The 24,982-nt window shown below is 38.3% G+C and overlaps 1 protein-coding gene across 1 annotated transcript in view; it reads left to right on the top strand.

Annotated features, from left to right (window-relative positions):
- The first annotated feature begins 450 nt into the window (after nt 1-450).
- Nucleotides 451-24,982, top strand: part of adamts6 (ADAM metallopeptidase with thrombospondin type 1 motif, 6) — an 89,341-nt gene continuing 64,809 nt past the window's right edge. Inside the window, exons 1-10 of the mRNA XM_039677237.2 lie at nt 451-862; nt 1,113-1,365; nt 2,353-2,721; nt 6,375-6,739; nt 12,311-12,479; nt 12,679-12,896; nt 13,028-13,111; nt 14,021-14,166; nt 19,915-19,958; nt 24,073-24,178. Of these exons, the coding sequence (XP_039533171.1) occupies nt 2,634-2,721; nt 6,375-6,739; nt 12,311-12,479; nt 12,679-12,896; nt 13,028-13,111; nt 14,021-14,166; nt 19,915-19,958; nt 24,073-24,178 (1,220 nt within the window). The 5' untranslated portion in view covers nt 451-862; nt 1,113-1,365; nt 2,353-2,633. The remainder of the gene's footprint in view (nt 863-1,112; nt 1,366-2,352; nt 2,722-6,374; nt 6,740-12,310; nt 12,480-12,678; nt 12,897-13,027; nt 13,112-14,020; nt 14,167-19,914; nt 19,959-24,072; nt 24,179-24,982) is intronic.

Genomic DNA, 24,982 nt, shown 5'->3' with positions numbered 1-24,982 from the left:
ATATATATATATATATATATATATATATATAAATGAGCCAGGGTTGACTTTACAAACCCAAGCCACGTCTAACTATTAGAATAGCCTAAGTAACTGTTTGTGAAATGTGGTTATATTGTGAAAATAATGTCGTAGTGCAAAATAAATAAATAAATGAATAACACATGACTGCGAATCGGAATTTGACTTAGCCTAAATGTGTTCTTGATAGGTTTGAATGTTAAGCATTTAGATGTCTGTTAATCATTAACTGATTCGAAAAGTTCGTGTTGTTACCGGCTTCTCACGTGCATTATTCACCTGACTATCCGAATGAGCGGCGCGCGCGCGCAACGGGCAGGCACATCTGCATCTCCAGTGACGTCATGTCGAACCTCCCAGTCTCCGTTCTCGCGCTGCCAGTGTGTGAGTTTGAGTTTGACTGCTGGCTCAGATCCGGCTTCAGTATTAAAGGCTGCAAGTCTCCTGCATGCGCACCGGTCCAATGTGCATTACTGTTATTATTCATCTCTGGTGAATCAAAGATCACGAGACTAAACAATAAGCCATCACACACGCTGGAAACTTGAACAGTTAAACATGAGCTGAGTTGCACAAACTTATTCAACAACTTTTTTTCATATTTTGGAGATGATTGCATGGAGTTTTTTTCATTGCATTGCTGATGCAGTGAGTTCATGAAGATCTTTTTTTGGTGCTGTACAAGGACACAACTAGTACATTTTGTTGGCATATGAGAGGTAGAGAATGGCTTGAAGCGAAACGAGAGATTTGCTGAAGAATGCACTGCAGTGGATTCAAATGAAGATTTCTACTGTCTGCATGTGTTCAACAACAAACAAACAAAAAAGAGATGAAGACGGTAACTATCATTTCTTACGGTCGTTCAGACAGGAACGATAGTCTGGGCATTCCCAGTGGAGTTTGCATAGAAAATGTCAATGCATGACAATATAACGGAGTCTGTTTTTAATAGTAACCCTTTGTAATTGCTTTATCTCAAGCGACAACATTAGAGACTACTTTATCAAGTAATAAAAAAGGGGGAAAAAATAGAGTCCCTTGGTGCACATTTGTAGTCCTCTGACTGGGCTTGTGTGTTTTTATTTCAGCGGTCAGTGTAATAGTGTTGGGCAGTTGCCAGCTGTCTGGGTCAGACACGTTTTAGACTCGAGCTGCTGTCTGAAGGAAGCCGCTTTATTAAACTCATGAATGTTCGTCTGCACAGTAACTACCGCTTCTGCTGCGATAGTAAGAAATACACGCAAAAGGAGGTGATATACAGGATATATCTCTGTTGGAACTGGACGACTCTTCTGCTGGATGTTCTAGAGAATAGCCGGCATTTCATCTGATGTTCATCCGGTGAGTAACTACTTGCTTTTACTCTCACTAGCTATATGAAACATTCAGTCAAGCAATGGTACTGTAATACAGTCATGCTTGTGCTTATTATGATTGACAGACAGACAGACAGACAGACAGACAGATTAGATAGATAGATAGATAGATAGATAGATAGATAGATAGATAGATAGATAGATAGATAGATAGATAGATAGATAGATAGATAGATAGATAGATCTTCTAAAAAATGCACACAGGTTTGGAATGACATGAGTGTTAGTAAATGTTGACAGAATATTACTTTTTGGGGTTAACTCTCCCTTTAAGTCACACTTTATGAAATAAAAGAAATATGCTTTTCAAAATGAAAGTATTTTGGCACTTTCTGGATGTCAGTAGTTAGCAGATCATATTCTGCACCTGTGGTTTCTCTGATAGGAGGACGCCTGTGTGAACTTGAGAACTGGCTTCATACATCCACTAAAATCAGCTTGAGACCAGATGATAGTACTACAACACTGCAAAAAAAAAAACACACTCAGAAACCTTCTGTTCAAAGCTCTAGCTGCATTCGAGTGCAGATGACACTTTATTTCATACTTTGCACATTCAAAAAATACTTGTGGGTCCCATTTACACATCAACAAATGTTGCAAAGTTCAAACCGACTGGTGAAACTTCAGTCTGATTATCCAGTCATGTTATTTGTAACAGGTTTTCATGCCTTAAATCGGAAACAGGCAGAGCAGCTAATAGTCAAGTGCAGGTGTGAAAATGATAACCTGAAGTTACGGCATCCCACTCAACACCTATGAGCTCACCATTATGTGTGTGTGTGTGTGTGTGTGATCAAACCTGTTCGAGTCCAGATGTTGCAGCTGCGGAATTGCAATCAGCTCTTGATGTTTGATGAGACACAGTTGAAACTTTTAGGAACATTTTGTAAGATTAGAAACTGGCAATTTTCCACTGACAAGGTTTTTTCCACTCTCGTTCTTTTTTCAGGCAAACAAATGGATTGTTCGGGACAAGCTCCTAATATAGATCTGCTGCTGTGGAATAACATGAAGAGAGTTCTTATGGATGATTCTTGGCCTTCCTAGAGACTTCACCTTTAGGAAGACTTTTAAACCTGGGATTAAGTGTGAACTGAGTTTCGAATGTGTCGAGGATGCTTGTCACGGATATGTTATGGTGCGAAGCTGGATTGATCATATCACTTTAATCCACTTGTAGCCTGCCCCGACCCCCCTACCCCCACACTCATGTCAGATATTCCCTAAATTATGGAACTTTTTTGGAAGACGCTGACTTGGATATTTAGCCTGGTCTTGGCTGCTGCTGAATCTCAGATCCTGTCATACAACTCTCAAGGTAGGTTTAACAGAAAGTGATGACTGTAGCTGTAACAGCTGATATCGCACTTCTGAAAATTCACCAGACAAGCCATAACTCATTTCTGCTTACAATGATGTCATTAGGACACTTTCAGCTCTACCCAGAGGAAACTTTCATTGCTCACTTATGTTTCATGGAAAGTATCAAGCTTGTCTCAGGTGCTTCTCCTAAACTTCCTGAAGAGAAACAAGACAATCATTGACATTCTTCAAAAGTACAAAGCTATAAAATAAATGTGGGTAGAATGACTCAGATGTTTTTGATCTTTGAAGAAGTTCATGAGCAATATTTGAGTTCATTTTGAACATGGTGTGAGACAAGACGAGATGCCTAGCAGAAACACATAAGACATTGAAGAGATCTCATTTGTTTCTTTATTATATGCACACATTAGTAAAATATCTCTTTAATATGTCATTTGTTTCTCTTTGACATCAGTGAGACAAAATAGAGAGCAAATGGAGTAAACTCCTCAGTAATCTCACTATTCTTCTTGAGTATCAAAAGAGATCTCAACAATGTCTCAAACTGCTCAGATTTCCCAGTCCAGAGGGAAATTGTATTGCTCTTGCATTTCATCAGGAGATTTCAGGTATCTTGGGTAATTACAGGTAAAGTCATCTTAACACCTTTATCTCAGGTGTTGCTCCTTAAAAACATTTACTACCGGTTTCACAAAAAGACTAAAATGCATGTTTGAGCTGTTTTAACTGAAAGAAACTTGCACCTCTTAAAATATCTTATAAAATATCTTAAAATATGTCAATGCAATTGTTTTATCAGATGCTCATCAGTAATGTTTTGAATGTTTATAAAAGCTACTTAAATGTCCTAATTAAACTAAGGCTTAATGCTGATTTAGTCTAAACCCCATCTATGAAACCAGGTCCAATAGAAATTTCATGAAAAACGAGTTGAGACATCTGGCTTTCAGCTAATCAAATCTGACCCTAGTTTGAGACAATGTTGTTCTACTTTGAAATGACAAGAGGCGACTTGTGAGACGAGACACATGTGAGATTACTGGGAGAGAAATCTAAAGACAAAAGTCTCCATTTGGTCTCTTTGAATATCCCTACTGTGATGGAGAAACAACTGAGACATTAAAGAGATTGTGCAATCGAATTTCCGAGATTCAGACATTTCTCATCAAATTCTTCAGAGACCAAAATTACTGTAGCTATAATATCCACATTCATTTATGTATATATTTTTATTTCTCTAAAGCAGTGGTTCTCTACTGGTTTGGCCTTGGGACCCATATTTTCCCATGGCCATTATGCCACGACCCAATTTTTTTTAGGAATTTGAACCAAGCAAATTTATTTCTCAAAAAATGGTTGACATACAAATATGAATATGTTAGCTTTAAAGGGACACTTCACCCATTTGCATTAAGCGTTGTATCTTTAGAAACCCAGTCATATTTTTTAATGGTCATGGTTTATTCCCTTATTTTCCCCTGAGATGGGAGAAATAAGGATTTAAGTGTTTACTTCCTGCTTATTATGGCGTAAAAATCGTCATTTTGCGTCATAATAAGCAGGAAGTCACATTTCAGTGTAGAAACTACAAACTTAGCTTCTTATTATTCAAGGGTCTTGGACCCACTGAGAGTTGTTTGGACCCACTCTTGTTGTTGTTGGGACCCACTCTGTTTGCGCTGTTCTGGATTAGTGGGTGTGGCTTGCTGAGATGTGCAATTTGGTGCATTGTGGGAGTTGTTGTCTTGCATACAAATGCACCCCTCGGTTATTTCTCTGTCAAGAGGGCACCAAATTCAAAAATTCTTTTACATTTCGACTACATATATGATCCACTTTCAATAAAGATTAATGTTGAAATGGGTGAAATGCTCCTTTAAGGTTATTAAAGCTCCACCCCCTATGCTTTAAATATCACCTGGCCAAAACAACAGTTGACACGTCACAGAGCAAAATGGGTTGGAGATGTGTGTTCGGTTGCTCAAACGTTCAAGTTTTATTTCATTTTCCAGCTGTACGTTGGTTAAGAATTACATTTCTAGAATTTATTCACACCTCTACTATTGAATCCAACGTATCATCAGCGCTCGGATTCGCTTCATAGTGCTGTCAAGTAAAACTTGCAGTCTGTGAGGTAATCTAAACGCTATTGATATTTGAAAAGGGGAGGAGCCATTCAATCGATCCCGCCTTAGCTTAGTTTCAGTGGAAATTTCATCAACACATCATACAAAGTAGAGCCCGACTGATAAAGGATTTTTATGGTTTTTGAAGCCGATACCGATACAAATATTTTTTGGTTTTAAAATCCAATATTCAGATATATATGCCGATATTTTTTTTATTTATTTATTTTTTTTTCAGAAACACGCAACAAAAAATTAACAGATTTCCCCAACATTAGTTATTTGTAGTTATTTATGAGTTTTAACTAAAATAATATGATAATGCATTTTAAAAAGAAACTTGTTTCTTTTATTGTCACAACAGAACAGACTGATGATAGTGGCATTAGTTAGCTTTGTGGTTAGCTAGTCTATGATGAGCCATAATTTAGCAATGGATAACGTCGTACTGCAAATTGTAAAACATACATTTTCAATATAACAGGCCAAGGAGAGATGATACGTCTCATTGCTATAACTGTCACGCACTATTAAAGAAATACTTCAGTCAAATACAAATACAAAAGTTAAAAGGACAGTCAGTCAACTACACTGTAACAACGTAACGTAACTATTACAAGCTAATTTCGCTTCACTCTCGGCTTATTTAACAGCAAAACTGGACATGATAGTCACAAATTTTGTCATGCTTATTTGAGTTAAGAGAACTGATGGGGATGTTCTTTTAATTGTTATTCAAGCAATGTATGTATCGTGACCAACTCAACGAGTGTTGCCAACAGGAACGGTGTAGAGTGCCCTCTGGTGGACAAACTATACTAAACTCCAACACTCATGACATGGTTCAAGCGTGTTTCATTCGTTTTTATTTTATTTTTGAAATATTCATTTATCAGCCATTCTAACTGCCGATACCGATAGTTTGGAAAATGCCTAATATCGGCCGATAATATCGTCCTGCCGATATATCGGTCTGGCTCTAATACAAAGCTGTGCATTCCAAGGCACTTCAGTGGGCCTTTAAGGTTTAACTTTTAACTTGATAACCTTGTTTTTAGAACACCGTGTCATACACGAGACACTGCAAAAATGGTTTGCAACGGTCAAACGCTCCCATCTAATGCAGAACTATGAATAGTAGCACAGTCAAAAGGAAAACCGACAGAAAATCAAAGCCTTTGCAGAAGAGTCAACAGCATTCACCAACACCTTTCAAAATAAAAGTACGGTTTGTTGTTGTTTCTTTGACTTCACACTCGGCGACCCACCCAAAGCGGTCTTGCGACCCACTTAGCAATCGAGAAACACTGCTCTAGAAGATTTTTTGGAGAAACATAAGAAATAAAGTTGTTACACTTAGAAACTCACAGAAGCTGTGAAAGATCAACCTCTGAGCAAATAAACCTTCCTCTGAACACACCTGCCAATTGCAGTGCTTGTTGATTTTTGGTTTCCCATGATTACCCTCCTTTGTTTTGCTCACTGTTATCTGCTTCACTTTATTACCCAAAACCAAAAGCGGAATTCCTGTCCACGCTGGAGCACTATCAGCTGACAGTCCCAGTGCGGGTGGATGAGAGGGGCCAGTTCATGAGTTACACTGTGAAGCATTACAGGCCCGGTCGGCGGAGACGTGGACTGGACCAGGCTGAGCTGGACCACACTGAGACCAGGCTTTTTTACAAACTCTCCGCCTACGGCAAGCACTTTCACCTGAATCTGACACTCAACCCCAATCTGGTTTCTAAACATTTCACAGTAGAGTACTGGGGCAAAGACGGACTAGACTGGCAACATTCAGTGGTCCATAACTGCCACTATGTTGGATATCTACTGGATCAATATAGCACTACAAAAGTGGCATTGAGCAACTGCAAAGGCTTGGTGAGTACAGCAGATTTTGAAAATCTTCATGCTTTTGGCTGTATGAGAAGGTAGGTATGCTGTTTTTCTCCAAAATACCTCAGGAAAAGGCACACTGTTTTCTACATAAAAGAACAGATTGGAAATTGTACATTCACACAGGGATATGAAAGCAAGCTGGCCAATGACATGTGGAATATGCATTGCATTTTATTGCCCACATATCTAAAGATCCTCAGCTGAAGTGTTTACTTCCTCAAAGCACCCCATATTTGCTGACTTGGCCTTTTTTGATGTGACTGAAATGCTGTCCTTGCTGGGGATGGTTATTTCTAAACCCACGAGAATATGTGCTATTACTTTTAGTGATTGAAATTATGAGCTTTGTCTGGCACTCAGAACACCTAGAAAAAGTAACCGCATTGCAACGACTCAGACTACCTTAATAAATGCAAAAGTAAAGGTTGTTGTCAACCAGGTTTCATGAACACTCTGCTGTTTGTTGGACAAATCGGTAGTCCTGCCCAACCCTCCAGGCATTGGTTCAATTGCTATATAGGGAAGCTGATTCCCTTTCTTGGGAATCAACCTACAAATGGCTTCTTTGTAGTTGTCTATTAAGCCTATTAAGTTCAGAGAGGAGACAGGATTTTAACATTGAAAAATGTAGTTCATTGTCCTTGTCAATGTCTTGCTCAGCACTTTAACTCCAGAGCTTCAGGCCAGCGTCCAAAGTGAGTCAGCGTGTCTATTTCACATTAATAAAGCTTAGGCAGCTTCAAGAAACTCATGCCTCATGTGTTTGCCTAACACGAGAGAGAGAGAAAGAGAGAGCTGCCAGAGTTCTTATCTATGTCCCTGTCTCTGTGTACACGGCTGCTTCTGCTCACTGTTAAAGTGACTGCTGAGTGACAGCAAAATATTAGCTTAGCTGTCTCTCTGCATCGGGCTTGAATCCCTCTTGCACCTGCAAGGCCGTTGCCAGCTGATTCCTATCTCACGCTGAGCATTTCATCTGGAGGGGACTTTGACATTGCTTGACTAAACCACACTCTACACGGTTGCTGTGAAACGTGGCTTCCTGTGATGCGATGTGATTATTGAAATGTTAGATCATGGCTCCTCTGACTAGTATAAACTAGTGTGACATTTCAAATTGCCCCAACAACTAACTTCTCTAGGAAACTAACATGCTTTTAATGCTACACAGCTTAACAGCGTAGCATGTTATAATAATAAAAATAATAAAAAGATAAGAGGGAAAAAATGGATTCTGATTGGTCATTTCGAAAAGAAAATTCGAAGGTTAACTGGTTAATTAATTTCATTGTGTCATTTATTGAGGGCGTTTTCATACCTGAAAGTCTGCACCAAGGTCCGAACCAAAGTTCATGTTTTGATACATTTTATACTTTCAGAAAGTTTTGGTTTGGTTTCACACTGCAATGATGCGAGCGCACTATAGAACTTTACGTGACATACTTGCGTCCTGTCGTCATCATAAATGTGGGCTGCATCATGACATTGATTGGTTTGTAAACGGACGTACGTCGTCTGACGTCAGCGTGTTGTCAATTCGGCGGCCGGCGGCAGCGGGTAACTTTGGCAACATGAACGAACAGACGCATATCGTTGCAACTATATTGTTATTTTTATGGCATAATTACCTGCAGCACCAACTATACATGAGGCTAGTTCAAATTCGCCAAATGAACGTCCTCGTCGTGTGAACATTTTATAGTCGCTTCCAGGAGAGGAGAGGAGAAGATTGCAAGTTGACTTCTTATGTCGTCTTCAGACCATACTTTAATTAAAAACCTCGTCTCCTCATCTCACCATGTGCAACACGGCTCATTTCTCCTGCCACCGTCTGTTTTTTCGGCTTTTTGAGATCCACCAGAACTTCCTTTGAAAGGTTTGAAAGTCCGAACCATACAGAAATGCTTTCACACTATAAACGAACCAAACCTTTTTTCAGTTTGATCCAGACCGAGACTACCTCTTTTCGTCGGACCAAATTTCATCTGTTTGGTCCGAACCGTGGTCCGGGGGAGGTTTCACACCTATAATTTTGATTCGGACCAAGCTGAAAGTACCCTTCTCCAACATTGGAACTTAGATATCTGTGCATGTTGTGTTTGACAAGAGACTGAGGGGAAAATTCCCAAGCCAGCCAGCCCTGTGCAATTACCTTAAACTGATGTGTTCGTGTGGGAGGACAGGCCTCGATATTGGATTCCACCCTGGTATCAGCAGCACCCTCGCATAAATCTATGAGAATTTAGAGTGGCTCTGCTGGTCCTGAGGCATTTCCTGCAGTCACTGTGTCTGCGTGCAAACACAAAACCTTCTCCCTAAACCACTCTGCAGACCTATAGTTTCAGGAGTTCAGTAGATAGCCAAGTCTGTAGAGTTTTACCTGAACCCATGAGTTGGATATCGCAAGAGATAACAAAATAATGATTTAAACAAGTTTGAATACACCTCCGAATCTCTCAGCAGCATTTGTGACGTGGTGTTGAGTACACGGCAAGCAATTTCCTGTTCCTTAGTTTGCTAAAAAACATCTTAATGGCAGTGGTTTGGCTGGCACATGACCCCCGGGAAGCATATGACCTGTTTGCTGATCATGGGCATTCAGTTTTGGTCCAATTTTATGGGCAAATCACTTATAGCTTTTGACTATTAAAGGGATAGTTCACCCAAAAATGAAAATTCTGTCAGTATTTACTCACCCTCATATTGTTCCAACCCTGTAAGATCTTCGTTCATCTTCGGAACACAAATTAAGATATTTTTGATTAAATCTGAGAGCTGGATCACTCCTCCATACTAGTTCATAGGCTTCTTGAGGGATTGAAACTTGACAGCCTAGAAAAGTTATTAAAAACATCGTTAAAATAGTCCAAGTGACTACAGTGGCTCAATCTTAAGTTTATCAAACGACAAGAACACTTTTTGTGCGAAAAAAAACAAACAAAAATAACGACTTTATTTCAACTATTCATTTCCTTCTCTCTGGGCGATCTCTTGTTGTACGTCACACGCATCACACACATGACCAGCGTCGCCCAACAGTGAGCCTACGTGTGACGTTTAACTGACTCGAGGCCCAAAGAGAAGGAAATGAATAGTTGAAATAAAGTCGTTATTTATGTTTTGTTTTTGCGCACAAAAAGTGTTCTCGTCGCTTGATAAAGTTAAGATTGAACCACTGTAGTCACTTGGACTATTTTAACGATGTCTTTAATAACTTTTCGAAGCCGTCAAGTTTCAATCCCTAAAGAAGCCTATGGACTAGTATGGAGGAGTGAGACAGCTCTCAAATCTCTTTAAAAATATCTTAATTTGTGTTCCGAAGATGAACGAAGGTCTTACGGGGTTGGAACAACATGAGGGTGAGTAAATAAATACTGACAGAATTTTTATTTTTGGGTGAACTTTCCCTTTAATGACTCACAGACTGGTTGATGGCACCACAAGAACAAGCAGAGGCTTTCAGCAGTAACTAATCTGACCTAGTAATTGAAGTATTCTTCAATTACCCTTTTCGTTATACTGGTTGAAACTCTTCACATCCTTATAGCAATCATTAATAGAAGTGGATTCTGTGGAAGTCTCAGGACCAAAAAATGTTAGTCCAATGTTTTTCCATACCTCCGCGCACCTGCTCACGCAGTCATCACACGTCATCAACGCGTTCAGTAAGGCACCGAGCGCCCCAAACGAATAGCAGCCGCGTTTATAGTTCCTCCTGAACCAAAACAAGGAGCTTATGCTGCGCTCACGCCATGTCATAACCGTAATTACGAGATGGCAACCCGTGACGTTCTAGACTCGGATATCAATGCCGAAATGAATCTGCAGCAGTCAGATGGTACAAATCAGATATCTAAGATGTTTACGTTCATAATTGTAATGTTATGTGCTTTGAGACGTGGTAATTTAAGTCTGTCTCGTGACACTTTGCAAACGCTGCTATGTTCGTTAATGTGTTTTGAAGAAGGCGTGGCTTTGGAGACGCTCTGAAGGGAGGTTGTGGTCTCATACATCTCATGCATTTTAAAGCTAGCTGGCTATTGCTAGCCTTTCCTATATTGCCTACCCTAACTTTAAGAGACCAAAACATGGGTACTGGTTAAACGTCTGCTAAATTGACTTGCAAGAGCAAAGCATATTTTGTCAAAAAGGAGTTATGACCAAAATAGGGCCTCTTAGATTATGATATGTCCTGTGACAGACTGTTTTGGCTCATTTACACTAAGTTTGTGCGGAATCAAACATATCAAAAAGCTGTTTTTCTCACAATCAGTGTTGATGTAGTTACTGCATTTTGTCTCTTTAGAAGGCTATGAGAAAATACATTGCAGAGAGATGTGCTGTTAAATCTTCCTCTCTTTTTCCTTTTTTTTCCTTTTTTATTGGTGGTCTGTTGGCTGAGTTCCCTATGTTTGTAAAGGTTAAAACTTCTGCACTAGTCTTATGTTAACTCTTTTGTTTTGTCTATAGACAAACTTGAACAATAGTGTATATTTTAACATTCTGGCCTATTGTCTTGACCCATTGACTTCCGTTGTAAGTCCCCTGTAAACATGACGTTGAGTTTTTACAAACTAAGGGACGAGAGTGAATTATTTTCATTCACATCTGGTGTCAATAGAGTTTAGAGACCCATCTTTCCATTTTACGTTTTTGGCCACATAAAGGAGTCCTAAATGACCCCAACCCCAAATTTATTAATTTAATATGATGCATCACAACTGATCTCATCTCATCTCTCAAATTTGATCTTTCCCAATGGCTGTGATCAAAACTCATTCTGAAAGTAAAACCAAACTTAATGTTTCACTTCATTAAATCATCCACAAAAGTTTTTTTTTGAGAAATTCCAATCATAAGATGTTATATTATTATTGTTGCAGCCAAAAGCACTGGCTCACTTTACTTAATAAATCGAGATCTCTGCATTGCCTCAGTCATTTTATTGAAACCAAAAATGGAAAAACAATCCTTTGAATGCCTCAGCAGTTTTCACCGTGCATCACACAGCATACGGCTTATATCAACTGCGCTTTTGTTTTGCGTGTGCAGCGTTTGCTATTTCTTTGTAAAGATTTAATTGGTCTCATTGTGGAGTTTTACAGACTTGGAAAACATGCCAGAGTGTTTTTTCTTCTTCTTATTTTTCTATAAACACATTTCTGAGGCACTTTTTGAATTTATGTTAAATTGGGGGTGTTCAAGGGCGCAGATCTGTGTGCTTTGGTTCCTGTCCAGGTAATTAAGGTGTTGTTCTTTATGTAATTGGTGGTTTTGAGTGATTTATCTCATTGATTTGTATTGTGGCATGTTTTTGCATTTGCTTGCAATGCTGAATGATATGAAATCACTTGAAATAATACAAGTTATAATTATCTACGTTCTGGTATAATCTAAAGAGACTATTTGTAGAGATGATAAGCATGTGAAACAGCCATTAAAATGCTTTTTTTTCTACAACCATTGCAGATGGAATATTTAAAATCTTTATCAATGAACATATTTTCCTGTGTGCTTTTGGTGTAACCTATCTTTTTCTCTTTTCTTATCAAGCATGGTGTCATAACCACAGAGGACGAGCAATATTTAATAGAGCCATTAAAAAATATATCCAGAAATTTCAGTGATGTCAACCACACAGGACAACCACATGTTATTTATAAAAAGACTTCCATTCCCTCTCCACAAGAGCCAAGCGAGGAGTTCAGCTGTGGTGTTTCAGGTTGGTAAACCTCCATTTGGCCACATTGTGACATAAACAGCTATAGATAGCAGTTTAGGAAATGATGGTCAGTGGTTCAGATTTTGGCTGAAGTCTCTGCAAACAGCCCCGTTGAGTGAAGAGCTACTCTAAAGTTCAGCTGAACCTCATTTTTTACTAACAACTGATGAAAAATGTGATTCATATTTGTTTTCTCCAGACTTCACAATAAGCAGGACACCCTGCTACGATACCAACCCTGAAGAAAACCCATCGTACCAAGTCCCGGGCAGCGACAGCTCGACGGGTGGCCATCGCCAGCGCCGGTCCGTCAGTTCTGAACGCTTTGTGGAGACCCTAGTGGTGGCGGACAAAATGATGGTCGGCTACCACGGTCGCAAAGACATCGAGCACTACATCCTGTCTGTAATGAATATTGTAAGTTTGGTCCTGCTTTTCTCATTCGTGTTTGTCTCAAATGTGTCTTCAATACCTATTTAAGGGAACATCAGAAGAACTCGAACAGCATTTGGCTGACTTTGTGTCTTTTTTTCTTTTCTGGAGGTCAGGTTGCCAAACTTTACCGTGATGCCAGTCTTGGAAACGTTGTGAACATTATTGTAACCCGACTGATTGTTCTGACAGAAGATCAGGTCAGTGTTTTTAATGTGATGGAGAAGTTTTAATGCTAATGTGATTCAGAAGTCTTAAAGGGATATTTCACCCAAAATGTCAATTCTGTCAGTGTTTTGCTCAAACTCATTTTGTTCCAAACCCGCTGGACTTACTTTTGTATTTGGAATTTGATTGACTTTCATTGTATGGACAAAAAACGACAATACAATTTTAATTTTGGGGTATTTTATTTTCAGAAAAATGAAAGTCATACAGGTTTGGAGTAACACGAGGATGACCAAATTTTAATTTTTGCATTGAAATATCCCTTTAATCCCTTTAACACCTTACATCTGCATTTTGGTTTATCAAAAGGTCATTGTTTTTCAGCAGCACTTCCCAAGACTAGGCTAGGTGACATTTTCTCCTTAGTCTCACGCACATGCATACTATTCCTCATTCTTGTCTTTAGTAGAACCGTTGAGTATTTTTAGAAGCTTAGAAACACACCTCACAGTTGTCTGCTGTTTTATTGGGCTGAATAAGACAGATGGAATCATGAATCGTCGGACCACTTTTAAAGATAAAAGTTATTCGAACAGAGATGCCTAGACATTGTCCCACAGGGAAACTTTGTAAAAGGTTTTACATTAATGTCTTTAATGAAAGAGCCAGGGTGTTTGTCTCTGTTTTTTTGTTTTTTGTTCTCGGAAGAGTCAAATAACTCTTCTCAGACTGGGAAACCAACCAAAAGATCCAACTACCACAAAGATGATGTCATTAGAGCTACAATTTACATTGTACCAGCCAAATAATATATATAATAACAACTCAACAAACTGAAGCATTCTTTTTATACTATTGTGACTTCATTCGAAAATGCAGTGGGTCGGATTGTGTCATCTTAAACAAAGTTTGATATGTTACATTGGCGTTCTATGTTGCAGCTCAACTTGGAGATTAACCACCATGCAGACAAATCTCTAGACAGCTTCTGTAAATGGCAGAAATCCATTCTTTCTCATCAGGGGGATGGAAACAGTATCCCAGAGAATGGGATCGCCCATCACGACAATGCTGTTCTCATTACAAGGTCGGTTACTATTATTTCCATCTGATTTTAGGGCTAGTTAATGATTGAGGTTGGGAATATGGTTAGGACTATGTTTGTTTGAAAGAAATGTTCGTCCAGGGCCCAGATGCAAGACACCAACACTTCATCTGTTTAAAATCATGTTTGATGCCAAACAGTCATTTAGCCAATATTTGGTAGATTAGGTTAGTATATCCAAAATAATTTTATTACGGGTGTGGATTTTCCCCAAACATTCTTGTATCAGATGACCAATCACAACACACCGATCCAGCCGACCAATCAGAGCACATTGTGCTTTTTTTAGAGGAGGGGCTTCATAGAAACAAGAACTAAACTGAGCCTTACTGACAGACTGGGAAGGGAGGTGCTGCAACAATGGAGAATATGTGAAAACAGTCAAGCATGAAAATCTATTCTAGTAAAGCCCAAAAACAAAGATTTTGTAAAAGGGCATAATAGTAGGTACCCTTTAAGAACTAAATTGTCATTACAGTTGTTTCCATAAAACCCCAGCCAAAAAAGCATGTTACCGTCTCATTGAAAATTGTTTTTATTGACTGGAGGTTGTCTTTTTTACGGATTTTCCTTCAGTTTATGTTGTTAAATAAAGACCTTTCTGAATTCCCTGCCTTAATTCATCATGTTTATTCAAAAGCCAAAAACGCCTTACAGTAGTTTGTTTCAGTGATTAGTTTGCGGGCAATGAATCTGTTAAATGGCAGACAGTTTTTTTTTCTAACTTCCTCAATTTAGCTCAAATTAGAGAAGAAAGGCTTGTTTTAGGGCTAGCTGACATTTTGGCATTCGAGTTTGACAGTTTGTACTGGAAACATATATATTGGGTGGGTAATTTACAACTGAGACTAAACTGGTTATTAATGTCATTGTTAATTGCTGTTCACTGGTGCATGACTGTGTGGTTTGGACAGGTGTGAGCCTTCCTTGACGCCGTCAGCTGATACTGTAGACGTCACTCCTTGAGCAGAGATTATTGGATGTTTCTATTTATACATATAATTTGTTTAACTTCGTTGTGTTTTGCTAAACACGTGGAGGCCAAACACCTTTTTGAATTGACTGAAACAGGCGGTGTGTCTGACGCTAGTCTACAGAAAGTTTCATTTTAGGTTTATTCTTCTGAACTGACAGAAATCTGCCAAAGTAAGCCAGCCGGTAAACAACTAGCCGTTGTCCTGCTAATTTCTGGCAGACTGAGTTTTGAGTCTGGCAAACAAATGCTACTGGTTTGCTGCTATAAATGGATTTTGTTTAACTTTAGTCAGAGTTTTTCTTTTAGAAAAACAAAAAACAAAACGCTTGTGTTGTCTTATACTACATGTGTGGATGAATTGACATACATACTTCAAATAAATATAAATTACTCCAAAGTTCAGATTGTATTCTTTGGATCTACAGCTATTGTTTTAATGAGATCTGTTCTGATTATTTGTGGCTTTACTCAAGAAAATGAACAATAGTTTATGTGAAACAGTGAATAGCTATTAAATCCAAATCCGAGAATGTTCATTAGTCCATATATATAGACATGCAGATTTTTTGTTGTCTCCAACTCCAATCTATGTAGTTTTTTGTTTTTCTACCACTTGTTTACAAACTCGATCCAGACTACTTGATATATGAGTCCGAATGTTCAAATTGGAGTTCTTTAAAGAAATAAAAAAACACATTTATATAGATAATAGATAAAGAATTCATATATGACTAATGATAGCCTGGAGGAGAGCTTAACAATCAGAGTGATGTTCCCTTGAAAGCCTGTTAAAGTAAACACAGCATACCATACAACGTAATGACTCTACGTAATGACTCTACCCAGTTGTGATTATTTGTTTATGTTTGGTGAACATCACAACTTGTGTTCTTGGAACACTAATAGCTTACTATATTTCTAAATATTCATGCAACAATAGTTTATGAGTTTGACTAAAATGGTTATTTCAAAATGTTAGATGTTCTGTTTGTGTTTTGACTTCCTGTGTTCATTTGTTTTTTTTTCCCGCCACTCCTTAGTTGCCATGGACACCTTAATCAGTCATGGCCTCGTAAAGTCTTGTCAGCTGTGTTGTATTTCTTTGATTGGTCCCTGTCTGTCCTATTCAGTTGTCTGTCATCGTTGATGTTGGCCTGGGGCACGTTCAAGTTCAAAACGGCGCGCAACGTTTTGCTACGGTTTCCGGGTTGAACGTCATGTTTCCTGGAAACAGTTTGCACCAGTGTGTAACGGGGTTTGAGATACGTTTTCTCTTGTTTGGTGGGTGTGTCAGTCCAATCAGCAGCAACATATGTATAAAGCATGCGGTATTAAAGTGAACTCGCGTTCGTGGTTCGACTGCTCGAGACTGTTTTCCAAAGATGACTCCTGCCTGTTTTCGCAAAGTGGACTGTCTTTCAAATATGTCTTCTTATTAAACGGTCTGTACACTTACAACGTTCCGAATGCTTCGGTTTGCATGTTGGGACCCTGATTATGCTACCGTGTTAGTGTTGGGCTATTTTGAGCCTTGTTAGTGGTATTAACTAGCGATTGTTATAAGCTAAACCGTTTTAGAGATAAAACTCTTTACATTCGATAATCATGAAAACAAATCTCAGAGAACGGTTGACTACCAATGTGTAATTAGACCAAAGGTTCATTTTGCGCCCTTAATAAACGCAAAAATCCTATTTATAGTAAAGCTCTATATTGTAGCTATTACAATTTTAGTAAACGTTGTAAACTTTATAACTTCTGCAACAATTTTACAATTGCAACTTTCACAAATGCAGAAATAGTTTGGTCATTTATGAAGTTTGTGGCTTTACAAGAGTTTACAAGAGAATTATAGTTTTATAGTTAATTACTAAATGTGTTCATTTCTATAGTTTAAGTTCCAGTAGTTTTCCACGTTTTCTGCAGCATCGCTGCGGGTACATGAGGAAGAAATATTAGCAGGATAAAGACCACATCATCCTGACGGACGGTCCATTCTGACCTCTCTGGCGATGTTTTTCCAGTACTAGACTTTTGGCCGGAGCATGATGGGGAGATGCAATATTGCTTGTTTGGAACACGATCCACTGCGAGAGCTGAGGGAAATTAAAGTAACTAAATCAAAATAAATCGATGTCCAAATGAGGCCAGCTTCATGAGACAGTACCTAATGCTGGTGAGTTTGCTCTGCTTGGGGAGTCGTGGGATGAGGAGGGAGCCACTAAAATTGAATTTGCATTGTCCTCGGATTTCTAATACATTAAAAGCCTGTCTTCAAGGCAGAGACCTTGTTCATCATTCCTTGTGGACCCTGTGTATGCCATTGCTTTTTATTATTATTGAATTATCAGTACAGTATTTACATCAATTAGACGTCAAGCAAAACAGCGACTCAGTCTCTCACACACACACACATTTAATCTTCCATCTAATTTACTCTGATGTTTAGTATGCTGTTTTGTTTGAACTTACAGATAAAGCATTTAATAATGTATTGGATATACATACAGCTTTAGCAATTTGATGTCACGCTAATGGTATGTAGTTTATTATTAGGCATTTACCACCATTACAATTTTGAACCTGTTATAGTGGGTTAAGTACGGGACTGAATATGCTGGGTTCAGTACAAGTTCAATCGACCGTATTTGTGGCGTAATGTTAGATTACCATAGAAATTTTGACTCATTCTTCGTAAGTTTACAGTCATGCACTTACAATGAAGTGAAAGAGGCCATTTTATGGAGGGTTTAAATGCAGAAATGTGAAGCTTATGATTGTATAAAGTCACTTAAATGTAATTATTCTGTTAAAACTTGTGCATTTAAGCTTGCCAATTTAAACATTAATTTTATAGGTTTAGATTGTTGTAAGATTGGACACAACTTTGGACAGAAGAGGTTAATAAGAGATTTAATATGTGATGATGCACATTATTTTATTGTGGCTCTACATTTGAAACACTATCAAATTGGCTCCATTCACTTTCATTGTATTTTCCTCAGGATGGAAGTTGAAATTACACAGCATTATGACGTAAATGATACTTCAAATCACAGAGCTTGTTGAGGAACTTACAATGATAAATGAAAAAAAAAACTGATTTGCACTGAAGAAAGTTTCTGAGCAATATCTAGTGGCCAGACTTATCATAGAGACTTATAGGTGGGCTCTTTTGACTTGGCTAAGTAAGTTACCATCTAGCAACTGCACAGCTAGTATTTGCATAGCAACGCCTTGGCAACCACTCACAACACCTTAGTATTGTGGCAGAATGTTTTGCATGGGCAAGACTTGGCTAAGTAAGTTACCATCTAGCAACTGCACAGCTAGTATTTGCATAGCAACGCCCTGGCAACCACTCACAACACCTTAGTATTGTGGCAGACTGTTTTGCATGGGCAAGTACCACTCACATTTTCTTAAGAAATTGTTATCAGGTTTGATCTCACAGTAAGTTAACATTTTTTTCACAATTTATAAAGTGTATAAGAAGCGTATTACTTGCTTATAAACTGTGCAAAGGAGCACAAAGAAACCCTTGTTTTGATTATTTATTTTTCTGGCTGCGATATTCCAGTATGATTTTCCAGATTCAAAGATCTTTTGGCTCCTCTGACCCTTTTCAGCTGCCACAGTAAACAGAGCACATGGATATCTTCAGATCGACACCAAAATAGAAGGCAGATAGGAACTTTCCAACTACCAGTCTGACTGAATACGTGCATAACGTCTGCGCCCCCAACCCAAGCCCCTGACGCAAAACACAAAGCTTCAAAGATAGTTTAATGTGATTCAGATCAGGCTCTGCGTCTTTCCTCTGTGCTGAGGACAATGTCAAACAAAGCCTGGCTGCCTGCTTTTGGCCACACTCAGCAGGCCAAACTGCTTGTGATATTTTTCAGGAGGTGTTAAATGCCCCATTTGGGGAATAAGAAAATATTTGGCATTCTTTCATATAGACCCGCCGTCGAAATCGTTAGCCGAATGATGACAAGTCCCATTGGGGAAAAGAAAGGGTTTGGGTTACAAAATAAACAACAACAACACACACACAAGAAAACTAAGGCAAGAATTACAAACAGATGTTAATTTATAATGGATTCTTATATGCCCTATAAACTTTTATTGTAATACTTCTGTGATATAAAATAAAGAAATACTACAGAAAAAAAAGTAATCAAATGTAAAATAACACTGGATAGTCTTCATTGTAAAAATGAAATACAGATTAATGCTTACAATTAAAGTTATTCAGTCAAGATCAGCGAGTGATTTTCTTTGTCTTTTGTTCTCTGATTAACATGACAGACGGCAGCAGGTTTATTAGGCTGCTGTCACTTTAAGAGCTCATGCACAGATCCAATATAATGTTACACGACATGCTGAGAGGAGCCTATTGCCTGTGCCGATGGCAACAAAACGGACCGGATTCCGGTCCCTGCCCAATCGGTGCATCTCTAGTTACGGACATGAACCATAATCGCATAATGGGCAAATGCGTTGTGCTAATATTTATGATTTTTCACAAGGCAGATGATAAAATGGGTGAAAAAATCCCGGGCCATATCTACGGGAACAGAATATCATACAAGTCAAATCATGTCACCCAGATCACCTTAGCAACCCCATTCAAACTCTCTGGTCAGCGAGTTTTGCACGGTTTTTTATGTTTTCTTCAAAAGTTACCTCATGGAGAACCAATGAATTTCAGTCGTCTAAAGACCTCACTTTTTATTTCTTTTCTCTCTTAGGTATGACATCTGCACCTATAAGAACAAACCCTGCGGTACTCTCGGTAAGTACCCGAAATGAATCCTAAAAGCAAATATTCTTCGATTTAAACAAACGCCACTAAACGCCAAATGCTACATGCTTTATTTTAATGGTGTAACAAATAATTCTGCGTGAGTTTTGAGAAAGTCTTCACTGCCCGGTCTTTATTGAGCTGCTTGGCTCACGTTGAGCTCAAACATGGCTCAATGCCTGCCTGCCTCTACAGACACCGCTGTCTCTTGTTTCATTTCCTAACATTCCCACTTCTGTCTGCTACAGAACGGAGGTGTTTACCCCTCCCCTGTGCAAGCCAAAAAAAGAAAAGGAGTGAAGAAAATTAGACTATACAATATATAACCGAGAACAACATGATAAAAGAATAATGTTGGGATAACTGAGGAAAACGCAAACACCCTAAATGGTCTGTGTCAAAGCCTCGTCTTATCTGAACTAGCCTCCTCCAGGGCTGAACCGTATATCTTAGAAGTAATATTGTGACTCCAGGGGTGGTTTGACAGATTGACCGCATTCGTCACATTCCCCGGGTCCCTTTAATTGCCCTGGCATCTGCTCTGCTTCCTTGCTGCCCCCCCCCCCCCCTCCTCCCTCCTCCCTCCTCCCTCCTCCTCTTTCTCCACCTCCATCTCCACTCCAACACCCCCCACTCACTCAGAGGCATCACCACGATCTCGGGTCAACGTGTTGCCCTCTGGGGGTCATCGCAGAGTGGGGATAATACCAACGCGACCCTCGGCTTAGGAAAACAAGCCCCACCAATGAGCTTTCGAGTCAGCCTGGGCTCACTAACCCTCTTCCATCCTGTATCGCTTTCCTTTTTTGCCCTTCTTGCCTCCAGTCGGTGTCTTATTAGCCTTTGATTTGCATGTCCGCTCATGTTTGGGCCTCTGGATAAGGAAGATAAAGAGGCCAGAAGTGCTTTGTTGGAGCGATGGCTCCCAAACAGTCACAAGCCTCCCTTCGTATCCCATATTAGGATTCAATATATTTAATAATATTTTGCCCACCGGGAGGTCAGGTTTAGACCTTTTCAATACTCTTTTGTTATATTGTCAACTTATAGGAGTAGTTCAGCCTCATGCCATGCCAAATCTCTATTACTTTCTTTTTTCCCAGTTTCTCTGTGGAACGGGGGTCACACATGCCTTTCTTTCTTTCTTTCTTTCTTTCTTTCTTTCTTAAAAGAAAGCATAAAGTGAAACAAAACTGCTTTTTGTAAAAAAAAAAAAACACGTGGTGCGAACAATAATGTCATGTGGTGCAACCAACTTGCAGGAAACACTGTAAAATAAAGTGTTACCGTATTTTTTTTTTATAATAGTGTCTTTGTTACATATGTTACATGTACTTACCATACTACTACATGCAACTAAACCTCAACCAAATCCTAATCCTACCCCAACCCTATAGTAAAGTACATGTATTTAATTAATATTACTCTGTACTTAAATGTATAATAATGCTGTAACAATGACACCTTGAAATAAAGTGTAACCAAAAGTACTCATGCAGACTGTCAAAATTATTACATAATCAACTTTTTTATGAACACTGTAAAAAAAGTACAATCAACTTGGATGTTTAAGTCATTTCATCTTAAAGTACACTAAACTGACTTAAAAAATGAGTCTTGTATAACTTAAATATTTCAAAATTGCAACTTGTTTTGATGAGTTAGTTCAGGTTGTAAAATGTCATGTGGTTCGACTCCCCAAAACCTTATGATGTTTATGAATTCATTACTTTTTACTACAAAACATACTGTTTTGAATATCATGATTAAAATGTGTACACTTACATGTATTGCAATGTGTAAAGAATATTTTCGTACTGTTTACTTATTCAACTAAAGAAAATGGTAGAAACGTTTTATTATTTTTCATTTAAAACCATATGAAACCAACAGGAATACAAAGAATCCACGTCGAAGAACTTCAAAAACAAATGAAGAGTTCAGATGCAAAAGCCTCTAAATGCTATTTGAAATTTTCTTCTTTAATGATGATTTTTATCAAACTTGTATAGTTTAGTTCAGTACTACAAGTTTGATAAAAATCATTAAAGAAGAAAATTTCAAATGGCATTTAGAGGCTTTTGCATCTGAACTCTTCATATCGTATCAAGCCATAACATAAAAAGCAGCACAAACGTATTATAAACTATACAACTTGTGGTAAATATGAGGTCATATGAGGGACAGACAGGAATTTAAGTTATTCACAGATCATTTTCCAACATGGCTCTCAAATTTTAAGACCCCAAACACCATTGGTTGTCACATGTCTTGCAATGGAAGTGACACACAAATGAAAATGGACATTTACTTCTTGTTCTTTTCGTTCTTTCACAGTACTTAATTTTATAAGCCCCAAAATTAGGTACATTTACCTTTAAAGAACCAAGGTCTCCTTGTTGATTTCAGTTTGCAAAGATAAACTACTCACCACATGTTTGATCCAATCAGAGGCCAGAGCAGGCTTCTTGGATCTTGGATGGTCCCCCATACAGTACATCTAGCTTTAGGGTTTTGTGTTTTCTTCCCACCAATCACCAACAGATGTAATCTGGTGAGAATTGTTCTTCTCTCCCAGGCTGGACAGAGGGGGGAAAAAAGAACTAGAGACACCTGGATTTCGCAAAAAGCCCATTTCCCCACTTCATAGCTTCAAGGGAACCCCCCCCCCCCCCCCCACCCCCCACACACACACACACACTTCATAGCTTCAAGGGAACATCCCCTCCCTTAACAGAAGCAGCTGGCTTTGAGACTTGAAGGTTCAATCTTTGCTCCATCTCCTTCCATGTCAGGAAGAAACATCTGATGTGTTTTGTAAGACGTGATGTTAAATTAAGACTTCTTTAGGACAATTAAAAGGATAATTAGTTAATTCTTTTAAAAAAATGCTTAAAAATAGTCGTATGGCCTACTGCTATGATCATTTTGTGGTTGGATTTTGATGCTTGAAAGCCCCAATAATTGTGACTGCGTGGAAAAGAGCGACCAATATTTCTCAGAATTTCTACATTTTAAATTTTTAAGTATTTGTAGTATTTTCATCACAATTAACCCCCCAGATGTTTGTGGTGATGGCAATCCCAGAACAAAGACAGTGGAAAAAATTATGGGAGAAAAAAATAACTCCTCCTTATAAATTCATTCTTTAATATTAAATAACCAAGATGTATATAGATTAAAAATGCTTAATTAAAGTTATTAAAATTGACAAAAGTAGTTTGTGTGTGTGTTTGAATTGTCACACACGAGTCTCTAGTCCAGTGTACTTGGCACAATGTTGTTTGAATGACTTATGAGTTTCTGTCTATGAAGAGTGTTCTAAATCAGTCAATAATGATGTTACATTTCAGTTATCTTGTATGTAGTCTGTGGACAGAAAGACTTGAAAGTTTTATGAGATTAAGTGCCCTATGCCAGTGCTGCCACACAGAGGTGGCTTTCTACAAAAGTTACAACATAAAAACAGAGTAGATTTAACGTTCCTTGATTCCATACATATTAAATAACAGGCCTGTTTATTTATGGCAAGGAAAATGACAGTGCAGCTTAACGCTTAACGTACAAACCTCTCAGAAAGCCAAGTCCCTGTAGGCTGGGGACCAAAACACTGTCAGTAGTAAATTTCAGCTAATGTCAGTTTTGTGCTAATATCCAAAAATTGTCAACTAAATCTCAATTGGAACAAAACAAATATAACAGGATTAAGAAAACAATGATTTCTTTGACTCTTGAAACCTTGAATAATAAAAACATCTATATTTTAGGGGGGGCGCAAATTGAAATGTTTTCTTGAATTCTGAGCTCTGGCTTGCATTACTAGGTGGTCCCTTGTTACCAGATGTAGAATTTATAAATCTAACCCCCTTGTCTAGACATTTTCCAGCTACAACATCAGTTGTTTTTTTATTTAATCGTCTAGCCGTTAGTGTTGACCCACCCCCTATAGTGATTTAAAAAAACTTTCGCATAAACTTTTCACCAGCTTCAAGTTCAGTGGTTTCGAGGTTATTGTGAAGAATCTCATTTTATGGTGGTGACTCAGTGTAGCACTTCTACACCTTGACATGACCTCATCACTCTCTCTCTGTGTGTGTGTGGCCAGGTTTGGCGTCTGTAGCCGGAATGTGTGAGCCAGAGAGGAGCTGTAGTATTAATGAAGATATAGGCCTTGGCTCTGCCTTCACTATTGCACATGAGATCGGACACAAGTAAGTATATTTTCTCTTTCTATTTGTTAATTGACGAGTTAATTGCAAGCCAGATTGAAAATCATTTTTCCTGCACCAGGACATTTTCCTAAAGAAAACCTTAAAAGTATTTTCATGTAATCTTCTGTTTTTTATTATTGGTAAAGAAAATTATTCAATTAACAAAACAGCTTATTTGGAAAACTTTTATTCGCCAAATAAAGGTCATGTGATGCAAAAACATGCAGACACATGGAGACCCTCACGACTGTGTCAAAAATGTGTCTTTTTTATGACTAGGTACAGTTCATTCAGGCTGTAAAGGGTCATGTGGTGTAAAATAACGAATAAATGTAATGATATTTGTAAAAAATATATACTTTTTATACTTTAAAAAAATATATGTAAACAATTTTTTTTTTAAAATAATGATCGAGATGCATTCAGGGTGTTAACTGTTTCAAAACCATTTTTTTAAAGAATGTTTTTTCTTTTCATTGTCTTATTTTGACGCCTATTTCAGAGCAGTATCAGGTTGAATTGGATTGCGGGTTGCAAGTGAATAACATTTACATTTATGCATTTGGCAGACGCTTTTATCCAAAGCGACTTTCTAAGTACTCATTTACTGTACATTCTTACCAGTTCTTGCCTTCCCTGGGAATCGAACCCATGATCTTGGTGTTGCAAGTGCCAACACTCTACTGTTTTAGCTACAGGAAAGCAAAATAAGCTCAGATACAACTGTAGCTGTTTAGTGAATTCAACCATGAATGTTTAAAGGGTAACTAAACCCCTAGTCAGAGCCTGACTCCACCCACTGGC

The sequence above is a fragment of the Pimephales promelas genome, chromosome 23 (genome assembly GCF_988280905.1).
Source record: "Pimephales promelas chromosome 23, fPimPro1.hap1.1, whole genome shotgun sequence".
Classification (NCBI taxonomy): domain Eukaryota; kingdom Metazoa; phylum Chordata; class Actinopteri; order Cypriniformes; family Leuciscidae; genus Pimephales; species Pimephales promelas.
Note: the sequence above shows the minus strand (reverse complement) of the source record. Positions and strands in the feature narration are given on the sequence as shown.